The 19,056-nt window shown below is 48.5% G+C and overlaps 1 protein-coding gene across 2 annotated transcripts in view; it reads right to left on the minus strand.

Moving 5' to 3' along the window:
- The window catches only part of LOC108923360 (receptor-type tyrosine-protein phosphatase gamma-like), a 209,330-nt gene that overhangs the window by 141,514 nt on the left and 48,760 nt on the right, over positions 1–19,056 (minus strand). For both annotated transcript variants that reach the window (XM_029247989.1, XM_029247988.1), the window contains exon 2: positions 18,915–19,007. In XM_029247989.1, the coding sequence (XP_029103822.1) occupies positions 18,915–19,007 (93 nt within the window). The remainder of the gene's footprint in view (positions 1–18,914; positions 19,008–19,056) is intronic.

Below are 19,056 nucleotides of genomic sequence, written 5' to 3' on the forward strand. Positions count from 1 at the left end.
CTGGTCGTGGAAGCGAGCGATCGATCGCGGCCTCGACTCAAAGACAGCCTGACCAATAATTTCCCCCCTCAGATTTTCAATTATAAACTACTAAACAGCTGCAATGAGGAGCACGCCCAGGTGGGGACGCGATCCATCACAGAGTCGGTGGAGATCCGAGCGATAGCGCTGTAATAACAGTCCGGAAAGAGCGATGGCCCGCCATCTGCCCCAAAGGGCACTCGTTTGTGCCAGGTAAAATATTAATTTTCCCCAGATTGCCCTTCCAACCATCCCACGGATGTATCCTTAAATTAATTAATTACTCCATCTGGCCTTGAGCGCGGCTCTGCGGCCGAGATCCGAAGGGCTCCGCCTGTCACCGTTCGAGCCGCATTCCGTCCCACCTTTCCCACCCGGCAATTCCCTGGTTTAATCAACTCCGGCACCCACACCTAAAGGGTGAATATTAAATGCGGCAAGCCGGCAGAATGCGTAGCCGCAATCAAAACGGTGATGTCGGCGAGATTCGCGGCATTTTGAAATTGATACTGTTTACCTTGATGAGCCCTGCATGTAATTCGCTCCTTTCGTAGTTTTAATGACACCGGCTGCCTTTTGCCGGGGCTGCTCTCGCTCACCCTGCAATCCCACACTCACCTCGGGGAGGTTATGTTCCCATTATTGAGCAGGCCATTATTAGTTTAAAGGGCTGTTGTTACGCACTCCCAGTCATCGGTTATCGTCCCACCGATCCCCACTCATCTGCAGATTAAGTCGATTACAGCGGCAGAGTATCGCCGGCCATCGTTCACCAGCGAGGAAGCCTCTCTCTCCCAGATAACGTTTGGGAACTAATCAGATCTTCAACCGAAAATCCCTTGAAAGGTGTTTAACGGAACCATCAGTCATGCGTGATCCTAATGGCAGTTACCGTGTAGTCAGGGGACATGCGTCTCCCAGGCCACCTGAACGCCCGCCCGCACGCACACAGGCTGGTAAACATAGACACGGATATACACGTGCAAGCAAGAACATATGAAAAAACACACAAAGACATGCACACAAAAACTTAGATTCAGACCCACATTTTTTTGTTATGAGTTATCTGACACTTTCCTACAAAGTGGCTTACAGTGCTAAGCTCCTTACAATTATTTACTCATTTACAGAACAGGGCAGTTTCTACAGCTTCAATTCAGGGTTAAGTACCTTGAACAAGGGTAGCACAGCAGGGATAAGGATGTGAACCCAGGGCCTCCAGCTGGAAGGCGATGCATGTAAGTACTAAGCAACCCAGCAGCCCAGTAAGACGCAGAGACGAGCGCAGAGACGAGCGCGCACACTGAGCATACCCGCTACGGTCAGCAGCGATGACTGAACTGTGAGCTAAACACTGGGGACCTGCAGAGGACCGACCTGGGGAGAGAGAGCGACGCATTCTGCCGTCAAGCCGCACTTGAACGCTGGGCAGGAATTAGCGGCAGCTTTGTCACAAACACAAGGGCTATGTTCTCACACCACACCGCTGACAGCAACCCAGCTCTGGCCCCAGGCACAAGACCAAGCCCCTGGGAACTATCCATGTGTAGCCCCCCGTTGGTGCAACAGCAGCAATGTGCATGCTGGAGCGCCTGGAGCGCCATGCGTCCCAAAAGGGACCTGACATTATACCTTGAGGGGAACGGACTAGATGGCCCAAGTGCCGATATTCGTGTTGGCGGTAAAGCATAAAATTACAAGCTATGCAAATTACATGCTCTGCTCTGGATTAGACCATCTGCTAAGCAAATAAATAATAATGAGAGGTCTTTAAATCAAAGAGCCACATGTGGCACGAAGAGACAATGCCCCCAGGGCTTAGGCCAGGGTAACGTGCAAAGGCATAGTCCTAAACCCCCGATCCCCTTTCAGATTACCCGCAGGGGATTAAGTTAATTTGATCCACATGTACAGCACTAATACGAGCACAGGAGATAATCCTGATCTTTGTACACAAATGGGTGATTATTGCAGAGAGAGCATCTGCTAGCTGGAGCGCCATCGGATCGGCGTTCGCCACGCTGCTCTTCTTAGCTTAGCAGAGCATTGAGCCCGAACATAGGTGATCACCCCCACCCCACCCCACCCCACCCCATCCCGAAGGCATAATCAGAGTTCAGGGGTACAAGCCTCTACCAAAAAGTATCTGCTCTAAAATGTTAAGGTAACTTTTAATGAATAATCCCGCAGTCACCACCATCTAATCTGTCGAGGATTTCGATAAAATACGTTATCAGTAAAATGTTCTAATTATTTTTATATTGTTTTTGATATTATCAATTCCAACAGGATACGGTTCTTCGTATTTATATGTAGGGGGGGCAGGGTGGCGCAGTGGATTTGACTGGGTCCTGCTCTCCGGTGGGTCTGGGGTTTGAGTCCTACTTGGGGTGCCTTGCGACGGACTGGCGTCCCATCCTGGGTGTGTCCCCTCCCCCTCCAGCCTTGTGTCCTGTGTTGCCGGCTCCGGCTCCGGCGACCCAGCTTGGGACAAGCAGCTTCAGACAATTTGTGTGTGTATTTATATGTGTACTGCAACATAAATAACACAACTGCAATTGACACTTTTTCATTTGTTGCACCCCAAAAACATGACACCTCTGTCAATCCCCTCACACACTTACACACACACTTGCCTGCCATGTGGACACAGTGTGTGTGAGAGAACCTTCACAGTCATCACAGCTCCATTGATCAATTAAAAGCAGGCAATTTCTCATCTTAAGAGCTTAATTACACCAGGGACAGACGCACACAAAGTGCACAAGGACGGCGGGGTCGTCACTACGGCAACACACTCCATCAGACCTGCCTTGGGAACATCCTCCGCCACATCTTGTCAGCTCTGACAGAGGCGGTCCATTGCAGTGGGCCGGGGGTCCCTCAGGCAAACACGGGGACCCTTCCCAGGGACCTGCGGCAGCCAGCTGCACTTCGCCTTTCTGTGCTGCTTCCCGTCTGGAGTGACAAGGAAATCAATACAGCTGCGATGCAGAATGGCGCCGTGCGGCTGTAGCCACACACACCCGATGTATTCAGCAACCCTCAAGAACCTTTCCTTGAGCTATAAAACAACAGTGAACAAAAAGAACTCCAAATGTTGTGTTTCCCATAATCTTCATAGGGACTAAATATAAGCCTTCAAAGGCATAACGCGCGGTAGGGGGGCTGTTCGAACCCCACCACAGCTACGGCTTCCTGTCTTTCAGAAGAGCCCGTCCGTAAACACACCTTCTCAAAGGCAAACAAAACGTCTTGGGAATACCGGGATACTTATCCGCAACCCTTCTTTTCCCTACACGCACGTCCGCTTCACCACCTCTGACAGCAAGTGAGTCGATGGCGTGTTGCTTCCAACTTGGCCCAGTCCAGATGGCAGCGCTGGCTTGCCTACGGTGGTGGGAGCCCTTCCAATGAAAACAAGTTAAACAGGTAATTGACTCAAGCCCTGCTAGCCAACTTCATGCGGATGCGTCCACACCCAGTGGTCTCTGTCCGTCAAGTGGAGGAGACCCCCTCGCTCCGCCAGTTGACAGTGACAACTGAGACCACCAGAGGGAGCGGCGCTCATCTGAAGCTGTCTGCTTGTTCAGCACGGGTCTACTCTACCCATCAACCATCACATCTTCATCTTGCTTTAATGCTTTAGCTAAAAAAAAAAAAAAGAAGACATTTAGAGACAATTTAAAAAGAACTACGTTCACGTCTCGCAAAACACGGCAGCATAACAGTAGAGCTATTTTGGGGAAGCGTCGTCATGGAGCGCGGGTTAAACCGAAGGGCACGCAAACAAAATCGGGATACCCTGTAATTTGAGAAATAACTTCCCATATAATCCATCCAGTATATTTTTTTCCCCAAACACAGATCTCACTGTAATTTTTTTCCATGTGTGGCAGGCCTTGAATTAAACACGGTGCCCAGGCGGAGCTATTTTGAGGAAGGAAGGCCTCGCAAAGACAGCTGAAAGGCACTGCAAAGCAAACCTCCGCGCACTACTTCCCAGGCGCGTCCATCCATCAGGTGAGGGAGGAGGGGGAAAAATGTCGATATAGTATTAGTTTAGCGATCATAAGTTACTAATTTATTTACATTCTTAATATATTTACTTTTTTAGAAGTTCCATAAATCGCCGAAGCAGGAATTGATAAGATGATTTAGGGCTCAATTCTACACTAAAATTGGTTCTTGCCAGGCTAATACATCATGTGGAATTAAATGGCGATTCCGCTCAGTGGAGAACGTGAGCTGCCTGGTGCGGCTCACTGCCATATTGGCACATCAGTCTCAGGGCGCGACTGGGACAGAGACGGATGAGCCGCTCGCGGGGTGTAAATTGCTGATCTGATCGTTAAATGATAACCAAGATGAATCCTGCTTCAGAATGCGGGAAGCGAAAATTCATTTTTAATAATTAGTGTTAGTGGCGCTTGCGAGTGGCCCCAGACCCCTGTCGCTGGAGTTGAAGAGGAGGGGATGCAGCTCCAGCGTCCTTATTGCCGTTTACATGTATCCATTTAGCGCACACATTTCTCAAAAGTAGCATGTAATGATCATTAACTAGTATTTAGCTGACACCTCTACCCAAGGTGACTTACAATTGTCGACACACTGCTGGCTAAACTCTCTGCAGTCACTCACCCATCGATACACCAGAACCATGTAACACACACACACACACACACACACACACACACACACACACAAGTAGAAACTACGAGCAATTTAGAGTCATCAACACACCTGAATCATGTCTTTGGACTGTGGGAGGAAATCAACACAGATACGAGTGACGCCTGCAAACTCCACACAGGCCAGACTGGATTCAAACCCACATCCAAATGCTCAGCCAAGGAGCTGTGAGGCACCAGTGCTACCTGCTGAGCTACCATGACTCCCCTTTTGAATAAAGCAGCCTGATGCACTGGTGGGTTATTAGTTTTACTTCCCGTCTTACGCCATGCAGTGATGTCTTTTAGGGAGACGAGCACAATTACTATACAAACTAAAGGTGAAAACAGAACAGCCAAACCTCCCCATGCCAGGAAGCCAATCCAATAAAAACAGCCTCTGTAGTGAAAACTGACTTTGCACCCTGGACACGCAATCAGTTCTGGGTTGATGCACATTTATTCAATTAGCAAAGTGACATAATGTTAAGCTACTTACACTGATTCAGCCATTTAGACAGAAAGGTCATTTTTACCATATCAGTTCAGTGTAAGTACCTTCCTGAAGGGAACTACAGCAACTGGTGAATTTCAATCCCGGGTGATCTGAGTCCGAAGGCGACAGGTCTAACCAAAAGGCTGCCAGCTGCCACTGCAGCATGTAGCTGATATCTACATTGATACCAACTGCTGAGGGGCACATATTTTTTTCCCTTAATGATTTTGATTGAGTAAACCACTCATGTTCAATAACCGTGTGTCCTGAGCTATCCTGGAAGCATTTGGGGTATGGCTGAGATGGGTACACTCTGGGTGGGAGGCCAGTTCACCATGAGGTACCCCCATCCACCCACACAGTCAGTCACTATGGGCAATTTCGTGCCACCAATTCACCTGAGCTGCAGGTCTTTGGACTGTGGGTGGAAACCAGAGCAGCTGGAGGAAACCTGGACAGACACTGGGACAACATGAACTGCGCACAAACTGAGCGGGGATCAAACCCACCTTTTCTCGCACCACCCAGGCACTGTGAGGTGGCAGTACTACTTACCGCACCAGCGTGGTACCTTATTGAAAATATTTCTTCAAAAAGATATTACAATGTAAAATGTTCTGAGCGTTACGAATTAAGACTGTATTTGGGATTATGACTTAACCGGAGATTCGGTCACATTTTAGGAGCCATTCATGCAGAAATACAGATAACTCTGAAGGTTCACTCGACTTCCCTCAAAGCTGTACATGTGGCTCCACCGTGTTTGCAGCCTGGGTCCTGTGTCACGTCTGCGCCAGACACCGGCCCGCATCATAACACACAGCAGGCTGTTGACCCAGGTCACACTGCAAACAAAACGTGGAGGTGCTGCTCGGAGTAGCCCGTCCCGCCCTCGGCGGATGTGGCCACCCCCGCACCTCGCCCGGGAGCGCAGAGCTGCGCAGCAGGGTTCCGCCAGAACCGAGACCCAACAGCTCTGTCATTGTCAGCGACTTCTCGCCGTACCTCTGTTGTTGCCACATATGTATTTTTTAAATCATCAGCGTGATTCTGTGTGACATTTCATGCATTATTCATCAAAACACCCCCTCCACCTTACGCGATATCAAAAATGCAAACGGCGATTGTCCACGGCTCAAAGAAGAAGGAGGCTACGGAACGGTTCGTGCCTGTGCCCCTGATCCATGCGGCAAAGTACAACAAAGGTATCAGCGACCGTGTTCATCCCTCAATCTGGATGCACCTCATACCTGGATAGCCCAGGAAAGTGCCAGAAACTTTCACAGGAGCTCCATGTGTCAGAGTAAATTTTTACACCCCATTTGACCGGTTTGGGAAAACAAACACTCATAACTGAACTTTTTTTCACCCAGCATTTTCTTAAATGTCTGCGATACAGAACGCTGCTGCTGCTGCTGCTGCTGTTGCTGCTGCTGCACGAGTTGTGTTTGACTTGCCAAAGTGTTCCCATGTAACTCCTCTACTCATTTCTTTGCACTGGCTTCCCGTCGCTGTCAGGATCAAATTTTAGACCCTGGTTATGGCCTGCAAATGCATCAATAGAACTGCTCCCAGATATCTACAAGACTGGATCATCCACTACACCCCCAGCCAGACCGCTACAGTTCTCCACATCTGCCCGCCTGGTGGTCCCGTGCATGAAAGGTAATGCACGGAGGGTCTCGGTTCTGGCTCCATTGTGGTGGAACGACCTCCCCCTCTCACTCAGAACTGCTGAATCTCTGTCCACATTTATAAAGGGTCTTAAAACTCACCTTTTTCGGACTCACTTTGCCCATCATCTCATAAGTTCATGTAAGGTGTAAATGTTCACGTTCTATAACTTTGAGATCACGCCCGTTAAACAGTGGATAAACCTTCACGCAAACTACTCCTGTAATGTAACGTAAATGTTCCTATAATACATATTTTTAAAAAGTAATAATAATTGCTAAGAAGGAATCATCGATATTCTGATAAAGTTTTATGCAGCTACTCGTGTGATGATCATTGGTTCACATGGTGGAAAGAAACAAATGAACTGTACTTAAGAATCACACGTCTGTATCTAAGTCTCTTTCTGCTGATGTAATGAACACATTGTATTTTCTATGAGATCTACGTCACTTTGGAGAAACACATCTGCTAAATGAATACACTTAAATGTCTGTTGCAAAGTGAAAGAGACCAGCATTTCCATGTCCAGCCATTAGTAGGCAGTAGAGAGCACCCAAACTGAACAGAAGTGTAGGACTGTATGGCCACCTTGATTCAACTCCACTCCACAGTGTTTACAAATAGTGTCTGTGACAACAAGATGAGCAAAGTTGCACATGTTTATGGGATAATGGAGTCAGGGGAGGCAATATTTTTTTTTTTATTTTCGGTCATTTTACAGCAGTTTTAATGAAGCTCGAAGTAAATTAAAAAAAAAGTTAAGTCTAAGCTTTTTTTTTTTTTTTTTTTTTTTTTTTTTAAAAATATAACAACTTTATCCCAGACTTCAACAGAGCTCAACCCATAAATAAATAATAAAGGGATACATCTGATGCCGCACATCATAACTGTTTGACCTTTTTGGGCAAGGGCCGCAGTCATTACTATGCTGTCGTTTGAAGGAAAGGAGTGTAAAATGACAGTGTTTGACAGTAAGTATTTACTGGATTTCAGTAATGCAGCTAGTTGGCTCTTTTAAAACTGCTGAACTGGCCTCCAGCAGAGTCCCTTACGGTGTTTCAGAAACACAGGACACAAACGGAGGGAGAAAACCAGCACTGGCGTAAAACACAGCACACAAACCTCCCCCTACACACACAGCACACAGCAAATCCACATGTCAGATGTCAAGCTCTGCACTCTGAACAAGAGTAAAGCCGAAGCTGTAACCACTACGCCACCTGCTGGCCCATGGCACCTGCACCAGTCATAGAGAAAGAGTAAGGGGGAAAAAATTAATTTAAAACACACAATTCTAAACAAAAACTGGGCACATTTTAACATTTCTTGCACACTTTCACATTTGTACCCTGACAATTCTGCAAACACAAAAGTGTCCGATTTGGACAAATTCCCGGCAAGCCCCACACCGATTTGCGCACGCAGCCGTCTCGCGCGGACCGCAGGGCCTCGCGGGCCGCCGTCTCTGCCGTCTGAGCAGGGAGCATATTTAACGCGGGACCATTTAACCTTGTCCAAGGCGCCGCATAATAGAGGCTGTTTATCTTGCCAGACAGAGACACAAATGAAGAGGATTACGCACACTGGCGAGGAATGTACAAACAATACCCGACGGGAGCGCCGCTCCTTTCAGAGGTGACTGCCCCCCCACCAACCATTTTGATGAGTTCAGTTATTAATCTCTATATGTATACAAACTTGTGTGTACTAAGTATGCGCCACTGAAAGGGCTGAGGGGAAGCAGCTGATGGGCGTAGAGGGGAGACGCTCAGAACCCGTACGGAGTAGAATGGAGCCGAGGGAAGACGAGACGAGAAGCAGACCGGGCAGTGGACGTGTGCACACGGGAATGCTGCAGATCTACATGGAAGCGAACATGCGTTCCATCATGGCTGTCATAGCACCCCCCCATAGGGGAATATGCGACAGCTGCCATCAGCCTCCCCGCCCCCGCTGAGGAGATGCTGCCATCGACTGGAGACTGAAAAGTCTGGTCTGGTATGTGCTGGAAACGTGCGCTGAACCTGCAGTGACCACATTCCCACGGATGGAAAAGAAAAACACACAATTGATCTGCAGTAAATAAGCTGCATTGTAATAAAAAAAACCTCTCTCATAAATAAATAATAAATAAATAAATAACGCAAACAACATTTTACAAGGAAAGCATTTGTGCTTTAAAAACAAAATGATTTAGGAATAAAATTCAGATGAGATCATAATGTAATGTATTTTTTATCATTATTAATGCTTTGCAAGTTAAGCAAAAAAAAAAAAAAAAAAAAAATCACAAAAAGTCCCTCATTAGAGAGCAAGCAGCTGTCCTGCCGTTGTAATGGGTAACCCGGATAGTTAAGGTGTCTTCCTTCGTTATTAATGATGAAATCTGCAAACTTATTTATTCTTTCTCTTTCTCAGCAGATGTCAACAAACTCATGTCCAAACAAACTTTCGGGATCTAAAAAACACTTAAGTGAAACCGAAAAGATGGATTTTATTTAATTTTATTTTTATTTATTTTTTTTTACAGAATTTATTGCTCCATCTCTAAGAGCTGTTTACAGGAGTGTCATTTTTCTACCTGGCGCCATTCCTCGCATGATGTACGACAATGCGTGGAAATATTTAGCTGAAATGATCTCAGCAAAACGAATTAATATTTCATGAATGATGGAGCCTTTTTAATATTTCAAGTGTAATTAATAAAACCACGTACTGTTCCCTTCCAGAGAAAATCATACCGAATGTCAACACCTGACGAATGAGTTAGAAGTCCTCCCCTTGTCCTCATTCACATCTGAAGTCATCTCCTCTTCAGCCCTAAATCATCGCCATCATCTGAGGCCAGCTCTGCCTTCCCACCCAAAACCATCCGCACTGCTTCATCTAAAGTCATCTTCAGCGCCTTAAACAAATTCACCTGCATCTTCTCCTCAAAAGCAGTCTTCTTTATTTCATCTAAGTCCACCTCTATCTTCTCATTCCAAAGAAATCTCCATTTTTTTTCCATCTAAAGTCAATGCAGGATCTCATACCGCCTGTAAATGAACAACATAAATTCACCTGCATCCTCTCATCATAAGCCACCCCCATCATTCCAACTAAAGCCACGTCCACGTTCTCCTCAAGGGACGTCTGCACCTTTTCATCTAAAGTCATCCATCGGATGCATCTTAAACTTTGCAGACCTCAACAGAATTCACGCGCATCTTCTCATCAAAAGCCATCTTCACCACCTAGAGCCACCTCCATCTTCTCATCTAAAGAAATCTGCACCTTTCTATCTGAAGTTACCTGCACCATCTCATACCTTCTACACCTCAACTAAACCCTCAACCGTCATCTCAGCTGAAAAAATCCGCACCTTTTCATCTTAAGTCCTTCTCCACCTTCTCGTTGCCACCTTGCTATTTCAAAACAGTGTGGCTATTCTTTCTGAAACCTCCCCTACCTTTTATCTAAGCCATCTCCATCACCTAAGACCTACGAGACTATAAGGTTTCCAAATATGAGCCATCTGTAGAGAATATCTGCCCCCCTGTTCCTCTATCCTGCCACCTGAGACTGTCTCCAGCTTCACAGCAGGCCCTTCACAGCTTTCTGTGGTGCCTGAGTCACCAGCTGAAGTCATTACTAGCCAAAGAGGGAGCAGGGGAACAATGAAGACATGACTCCAGCTTTGGTGTCTCCTCTGGGCCTTTTCCTCTCCGAGGCTGAGAAGATCTCATTATTCCACCACAACGGCCAGCGGGCAGCCGAAGAGAGCGCCCTTCTCTCCGATTCATTAACTCCGCAAGCAGGACCTTGTTTTCTGGGACTGCGTGTCAACTGCTCCAAGTCATCCCCCCCCGCCGCCGCCGCCCCTTAAACCAAAGACCTAGACGCATCGCTCTCGGCAGAGCAGCGTGTTACCAGGGAGCAACTGATCACCCACGAGGGCCCTTCATTTCGAAGCCTGTGAAATTACACCAGAAAGCGCCACCGCAGGCCGACGGCTCAGCTACTACCCGCTACAAGGCCAACGCCCTGCTGCTGGAGCCCAGGGCCCTTCAGCAGTTCGGCATCCGCCCTTGAACGCACGCTTCTTTGGTCGGATCGTGCTTTCAGGGTCTTCAAGGTCCCAACTGTCCGACAAGACGGTGACCCTGGTGCTTTGGCCTTAAGGGTTCCTCTCTGTAATCACACATAAACACGATATCCACAATCTCACAAAGAGACAAACACACGGAGCGACGTCGCACTCTGTCCTGCAAACATACATGTGCACGCACAAACACAAAAACACACACATACGCAGAGATGGGTCGGCTGGGGCCGAGCGTGATATAAAACCTTGCTTTATGAGAAAAATTATGCCCAAAGAGCCTCCCACGAGTCTCACTGTGTGGCAATATTACCGTGCAGTTATGAAAAATGGCTGCTTGTACACAAGCTTTAAATAAACTTTAATCAATTTCAGAATGTGGGTCTCCGGCTAATCCATTTGCCGCATTATAACGGGGCGGCGGAATGAAACCATAGCCGGGCGCAGCTGTAAAGCACCTCTCCCTGGGCTCGGCACAATAGCTCCTGGTATTTATGAATTAGGCTATCAAACGCCCCCCGTAAACAGTAAACGGCCCCAGTTTAGCCTCGCCGGAAGCCTCTGCACCAGCTGCTCCAAGGGGCCCTGCGCACGCTGCCCATAAAACGCCAAACGCCACCAACGCGTCGTTCTTCGGTTTCTCCCGCTTCCGCTGTTTGTTTGCGAGCTCCGGACTCGGCCACCGTTTGACCCGCTTCTTCCGAAACGCCGTGCCCGCATGCCGCTGCCGACGACGGGACAAATTAACCACATTTGAGACCCATTCGCCTCCCTTTGAACCATCGCTTGACATCTTTCTAATAAGCTGCTATAAAAAAAAAGTGCAAGTGTGGTTAATTCCCTCGTCTTATTTACACCTGAAACGAGCATTAATCAAAATTTACCCTGGTGGGAATTCTGCAGCCCATCAGCGATCAAAGGTGTCGGGCCCACAAAAATTCTGCCGGAGCGTCACTGACGAAGCTCCTCGTGACGGACTGTTCCCGGTGCGACTCGCCCCGTCCTACCTGCCGGCACCGTCTCCTTTTCAGATCTATTATTTAAACAGTTAATCCCAGTGCACGACGCTTCCTCCACGACCGCCTGGACCTGCCGCACCAGAACTCCTCTCCGCGTCATCGGCGAAAGCAAAGCTCACATCCCTCCACCTTTGTTAACCACAGCAGAGTGAATAATGCAGTTTACAGAGGAGGCCAAATCCATCAGTGGTCAATCAATACCTTACACTTAAGTGTTAGCAGCTGTGCCCAGGGGGTGGGGGGGGGGGGGGTGCTGGTAGAGATGAGCCAGTAGCTACAACACATTTACACAGATTCCTGTAGTTGATGCTTTTCTCCATGGCAACAAACACTGTGACATCTGTATAATAAACCTGTCTGTCCATCTGTCTATTTACAGTATGCAGCTGTACAGTCTTTGCTCTATCAGCTCAAGGTATTTACCCAGATCAAGGGTACTACAGCAGTAGTGGGATTCGAACCCTCGCTTGCAAGGCAGCAGCTCTAACCGTGATGCCACCTGTTGCCTCATTAATGCAAAGACACTTCAAATGGCCATGTTCACAGCGCCCACCCTCTTCCCTTTCCCGCCCCGCTGCTGAGTCTCCACACTGTAAATACTCTATACCCTCACCACCTCCCCGTGTTCCCTTCACCCGCCGGAAGGTATGTTTGGGCAGCGCCAAGGAATAACTGCGTCACTGAGCTCCGCGGCAGCAGCAGCAAGGGACTATTTACATTCCAAATTTATCAGCCATTTTTCATTAGAGCTGCTGCTGCGCGCCCTTTTGCTTGGACCCCAGTCCCAGGAGAGGGAGGGCAAAACGGCGAAGAGAAGCAGAGCGCCTCTCTGCAAACATGGAGCTGCTTGGCCGAGCCACTGATATTGCCCTCCGGTGGCAGGTGCTGTGATCAGGTCCCACGTCCCCGCCGCACCCCTCTCCTCCATGTGACCTACATGGTTCATCTGCAGGATGTGCCTACCTGCCAGACGGGGCACCGGGCCCCCGGGGTTACACTCTGAAAAGGAGAGATTATTCCAACAGCACCGACTCACATTCGATTACTATTGGCTGCATGGTAAATTGCCCCATTAGCTCAGACCCGGGCCAGATGTGGCGGCCCGTCTCCGCAGAGCCAAGAGACCAGCCAGCGGTTCTGGGCCTGGCGTACCGCTGCGGTGCACACCAGAATACATCCAAGAAACCATGAGCAGCAGGGGGCGCGGTGGTTAGAGCTGCAGGACTCAGGTTCAGATCCCACCTCCCGCTACAGTGCCCTTCGGCAAAGTACTTTCCCTGAACTGATACAGTAAAGATGCTGTATGAACAGGTAAATCACTGCAACTTGCTTTGGTGAAATGAGCCAGCTGAATTTTCCCTGCTACCGGGGGCTGGGAAAGGGGGGCGGGGCACCCATGTTTAAACGAACACGTCCGTCATTGCTCGCTGGATGCCGCTCCAGAAAAATGCCTCTCTGCTTGGTATTTTCACTCATTCCCCTTCTTCTGAAATTACAGAATTGTTCAGAAATAAAGAGAACAGAGTCAATTTGTTTTTATTTCAGTAATCATTAGGCTGCGTTCAGCAGTTATGCAGTAAAATAAAATAAAGAGAGAGAGCCGGGTGTTACCAAGGTGTAAAGGTGTCAGAGGCACTGCTGCGTGGGACACGCTGCTTGGCGCTCCGTCGGCTCACGGGTCCTCAGCTGCCCTCGAGGAAGATGACTCGTGGAAGTCCATGCCGGGAGGATGTTCTCTAGCAAGTTAAACAACTCCGGAATTGCTCCACTGTCATGAACAGTGTTTTCGCATGTTACGTTGCCATGGAAACGCAAATGCACAGAGCAAGAAAACAGACTGCATCGAAAGCTGCATTAACACGTGGCGTCCGTGGGCTGGACCTGCAGCAGGATGCCTCATACAAGTGTATGTTTCTGATTTACCCGTTTATACAACAGGATCTTTTTTACTCTATCAACTTAGGGTCAGTACCCTGGTCAAGGCTAGGACAGCGGTGGGGGGGATTCAAACCTGGGTGTTTAAAGTGAGAGACAGCATGTGTAGAGGTGGGAAACCCAATCAATTGCTCTGACACTGAGACACAGCAGATGGAGGACAGTGACCCACCTCAGCCACACACACACACACACACACACACACACACACACACACACACACACACACACACACACAGATCTCTGGAAATTAGAATGCTGCAAACATCATTGGTTTGCCAAGTAGCAGTTAAACATTAACTAAAAGATCTGTTGATAAAAACACATAAGAGCCACAAAGGGATCCACCCATCCCCTGGTCTCGGGTACGAGGGAAATCGCAGCCTGCTGCAGCACTGGCCCCTTCCTCATGTCACACAGATTCAAACCCACCTTACACATTTAAATTCTTCATATGCCTTAAAGGGATTTTTAAAGATGGATTTTAATTTTTTTTTTATTAGTGGCTGTTCATATAATGAAAAAGGAAGAAATAACTGCACTTAATTTACTACAGTAATACGCTGCTGAAAAGCCTCTATATCATCAGTTCCCATCTTTATTTTTCCGAGGCCTGTTCAAAGGGCCGGGGGCTGCGGAGGAAAATGGCGCGACACATCTCCAGTTGGCTGGACCGCTCCTTGGCAGAGCATCCAGGACTGCGATCTCCTGCTTCGTTTTTCAGCCCAAGTCGACCTCTGTCTCTCGCACATCGCAAGTGTCAAGACACATGAGGGCTTCAAAAATTAATATAATAATGGGCGGAACAGTGGCACAGCAAGTAGCGTTGCTGTCTCACCGCACCTGGGAGGTACGAGAGGACGTGGGTTCACTCCCCACTCAGTCTGCCTGTAAGGACAGCTGGTAGCGTGGTGGTTAGAGCAACTACCTTTAGACCCAAAGGTTGCAGGTTCAAGCCTCACCTCTGGTTATAGTACCCTTGAGCAAGGTACTTATCCTGAACTACTCTAGTAGTTAACATTGTAAGTTGCTTTGGAGAAAACTGTCAGCTACATGAATAAATGTAAATGTCTGTGTGGGTTTCCTCTGGGTGCCCTGGTTTCCTCCCACAATCCAAAGAGATGCTGTTCAGGTTCCCCCACTGTGTGAGAGTGTGTGTGTGTGTTCCACTGATGTGTGGAGGAGTGATGCAGTGCAAGTCACCACGGTGAATAAGGTGTGTGGGCTCATAACACTACGGAGAGTTCACTGAAAGCTCTTTTGGAGAAAAGTGTCGGCTAAATGCATAAATAAATGTAAATATATGAGAAACAGGAATAACGCGGCGATACATGAGGAATACAGAAGAGCGGTGGCGGCAACTGGCATAAGACTACTCGCTCTCAATTACTTTGGCGAGTGGCGTCAGTGATGTTTGCTTTTGCTACGTGTCGTCCGATTTCCAATCCCACTCTGATGCTTTAACGAAACCCAAGCGCAAAACGTTCGGGGGGAAAAATGCGACAAAGACGACTTATCGTCTTTGCCCAGCACAGATGGAAAGTAAGGCACTTGAAGCTCCCCTTCAGCTGTTGATACTTCATTTCCAGATCAATAGCAACACATATTTATTTCCCTTACACAGAAATAGAAATGTGGTCTCCGGCGAGGCAAAATTAAGTTACCTTTACTTCAGCAGCTCTGGGTTTGGAAGCTGCCGAAATTTCTAGGCCGCTGCGTTCTGCTCGGTATCTTACATAAACCTAACAAATATTTCAGCGTATGAAGATGCTGCGTGGCTCTCTATGCGTATATGGTTTCTGTCTTGCGTTTACAAGTGCTGCATTTTTCATGTGTCGAGTTCATCCGTCCCAGATATGGACGTCATCTGAGCAGATGAATCATTTAGGAGACGTTGTTAACTTTAACATGCAAAGGCGGCATAGATATATTTACATTTATTCGTTGCTTTTCTCTAGTACAACTTACACTGATTTACCCATTTATACAGCTGGGTCATTTTAAGGGAATCAGCTCAGGATAAGTACCTCGATCAAGGGTACTACAGCAGGCGGTGAGATTCAAACCTGGGACCATTGAGCGCAAGGCAGGAGCGCTAACTGCTACGCGCCCCGCTAGCTCCCAGTCCGCTGGAGCAGACATTGCTGTGTCACACGAGTGGAGGAATACACATGTGCAACGGCTAGACTAAAAAGAGGGGCTGTGCTCTCCAACAGCCTTCGGTCGCAGGTTCGAGAACCACAGCAAAGCAATGGGAAGCGAGCTGCTGGGGGTAGAGTCAAACACCCAACGTGGGATCATCCACCAGGATAATAGGGGTTCCAAGAAGAAGACAGACCCAGCTCTGTCTCTGCGCTTGACGGTGCTCCCCGAAGGTGAACCGTCCCGCATCAGGAGCTCGGAATAACGATGAGCGTCGCAGGTTGGCTGAAAGGAGGCAGGGACCCCGTGCAGGACGTCCCCTCAGATTAGCTCAACAAAGCTTTGGCTGTTGGGCCTGGGGACAGTTAGTGCGACACCTACACCGCACCCTGTCAAACACACAGTGAGGTGGAAGGGTGGGGGGCGACGAAAAGACAGGAGAGGCACGGGTAAGCTGGGGGGGCCCCAGCAGGGACGCGGGAATGGCTGCGTTTTGGTTGGGGATATCACGGGATCACAGCTGCCAGTCCTGACCCTACAGAGCCAAAATGCAGGATTAGGGCACTGACCCGCTTACAACACAGTCCCTTCATCGAGCACAGGACACACCGGGTGCGACATATAAAAGCCACACACACCCACACACACACCACTGCTTAGCTCTACACACACTGCTGGTCCACATGTCCATTATTACCAAAGAGCAGGAGACTAATGTTTAAGCCTGATGTTACACACGCCTCTAATATGCTCAGTTCAGTAATTCCTGAAAGCTCCCCACTCACAAGGGCCAGCAGGTGGCGCAGTGGTTAGAGCTGCCGTCTCTAGGGATCCAGGTTTGAATCCCACCTCTTTCTGTGGTTCTCTTGAGCAAGGTACACACACACACACACACACTTTCAGAACCGCTTGTCCCTCACGGGGTCACGGGAAACCGGAGCCTACCCGGCAACACAGGGCGTAAGGCCGGAGGGGGAAGGGGACACACCCAGAACGGGACGCCAGTCCATCGCAAGGCACCCCAAGCGGGACTCGAACCCCAGACCCACTGGACAGCAGGACTGCGGTCCAACCCACTGCGCCACCGCATCCCCTCACAGTAAAAACTACTCAGCGGTAAATGAGTAGCAACACAATCACTTCAGAGAAAAGCATCAGCAAAATAAATGTGAAACCGACATGTTTAAAGACGGGATGAAACTGGGACAAACATGTCTGTATTAATTTAGCAGACACCTTTGTTCAAGGTGACTTTCAAGATTAAGTTTGTACACTACAGTACTTGCAATGATTTCCCTTTTTCTACAGTAGTGTACCGGTTCAGAGTAAGTACTATAGTTCAAGGGTACTAGAGCAGGAAGTGCAATTTGAACTCAGGTCCTTCCGTTGGAAGATAATGGCTCCAATCGCTGTGCCTCCTGCTGCCCACACATGTATTTACACAAATACTGTCAAAGTACATGGACTCCTGCCCATCCATTGTTATTAACCTCTTGTCCAATGCAGGGCACAGTGGTTCAAAGTCTATCCCAGAAAAACAGGGTTTGAGGCAGGGTAAACGCTGGACAGGACATCACTCCATCAGGGAACAATCTCTCTCTCACACACACACACACACACACACACACACACACACACACACACACACACACACATGCTCTGCAACAGACTACAGGCAACTGGTGAAATGATGACATTAGAATTAAAAATATAGTACATCATCTACATGTGAATCCAGCTCACTGGTCCTCACAGACATGAGCAAAAATCCATAAACTCGACCCTCTTTTGAGTTAAAGATTTGATATCACTGGCTCCCGGTGCTCCTGATTACACACACGGTTATTTCCTAATTAACTCACTCTGATCACATCATGTTCTGCCTAGTTCAGCTGACCAAACTGAGGAAAGTGCTGTCTTCCCAGAGCGTATCAAATCCCTCCCGGTGCGCCAGGGCTCGTCGAGGAGCCGTGAGATAAGAGCTGATCTACACCCTTCCTGCGCGCTCTGCCCGCTAATACCACGCAGACGGGCTGAGGCAGGGGCTTACAGCCACCTTATTTCGACGGCGAGGGTGTGTGGCTGTAACTTGTCAAGGATCACAGGTGCTGTGCGGAGTGTGTGTCCGACCTCTGGTTCAAATCCTAGACATATCTGCCCCTCGCAATGAGCTCCTGAGCCATAGGCCAATCCTGGCTATGAAACACCCACCTGAGACCCGCAGCCTATCGTATGATCGGGGCTTCGATCCAACACACACCCACGCACACAGAACACACTTCGCACAACATAAGAGTAACATGAATGCCTGGCATCCTGCCACAAATTCCTCTTCACAGTCCAGCAACAGATAAGAGATACTGTTCGATAAAACTTTGGCCTTCAGAGCCATTTCCATTAGGGTTAGCGATAGGGGTTAGGGTTAGCAGCTAAGGTTTAGGATTAGGGTCAGGGCTTTAGGGTCAGGGTCAAAAAACCACAAAGAATAACCATTAAAGGCACAGCCAGCTGCTTGGAGACCAGAAATGTTTCAACATCATTACATAACAGCATGAGCAAGAGTGTCGACCACTGCAGTTTATTGGGCCCCATGTGTAGAGCTCTATTGGAACAGACATGTGCAGAATAAATATTTAAATAAATAAAATAAAGATCATTTAGTGCCTTGGGCTTGGTAACGCAGTGAAAGATTAATGCTCCTCTTTGGCAAATATCGCTCTGAGGGACAACAGGAGTCACTTTTACTGCAGAGAAACATCCATAAGAAAACCTAATGAGTTGCTATGGTTACAAAGAGGGTAAGGTGGACCTCTGGTGGAAGTCAGGGTGGGGGGTGGGGTGTCACCTTGTCATGGTGTCAGGAACCTTACCTGAGTAGGCCCAATAGGACTCCCCCGCCGCCCTTCGGTGCCTTGTCCCAGCGGCGCCTCCTCCTGGGGATGTGGGCTCACCCTCCGTCAGAGCTGGTGGGGGGGTGAGGGGACATGGCATGGTTAAATGTTACAGCAGCAC

Source organism: Scleropages formosus, chromosome 22 (genome assembly GCF_900964775.1).
Source record: "Scleropages formosus chromosome 22, fSclFor1.1, whole genome shotgun sequence".
Taxonomy (NCBI): domain Eukaryota; kingdom Metazoa; phylum Chordata; class Actinopteri; order Osteoglossiformes; family Osteoglossidae; genus Scleropages; species Scleropages formosus.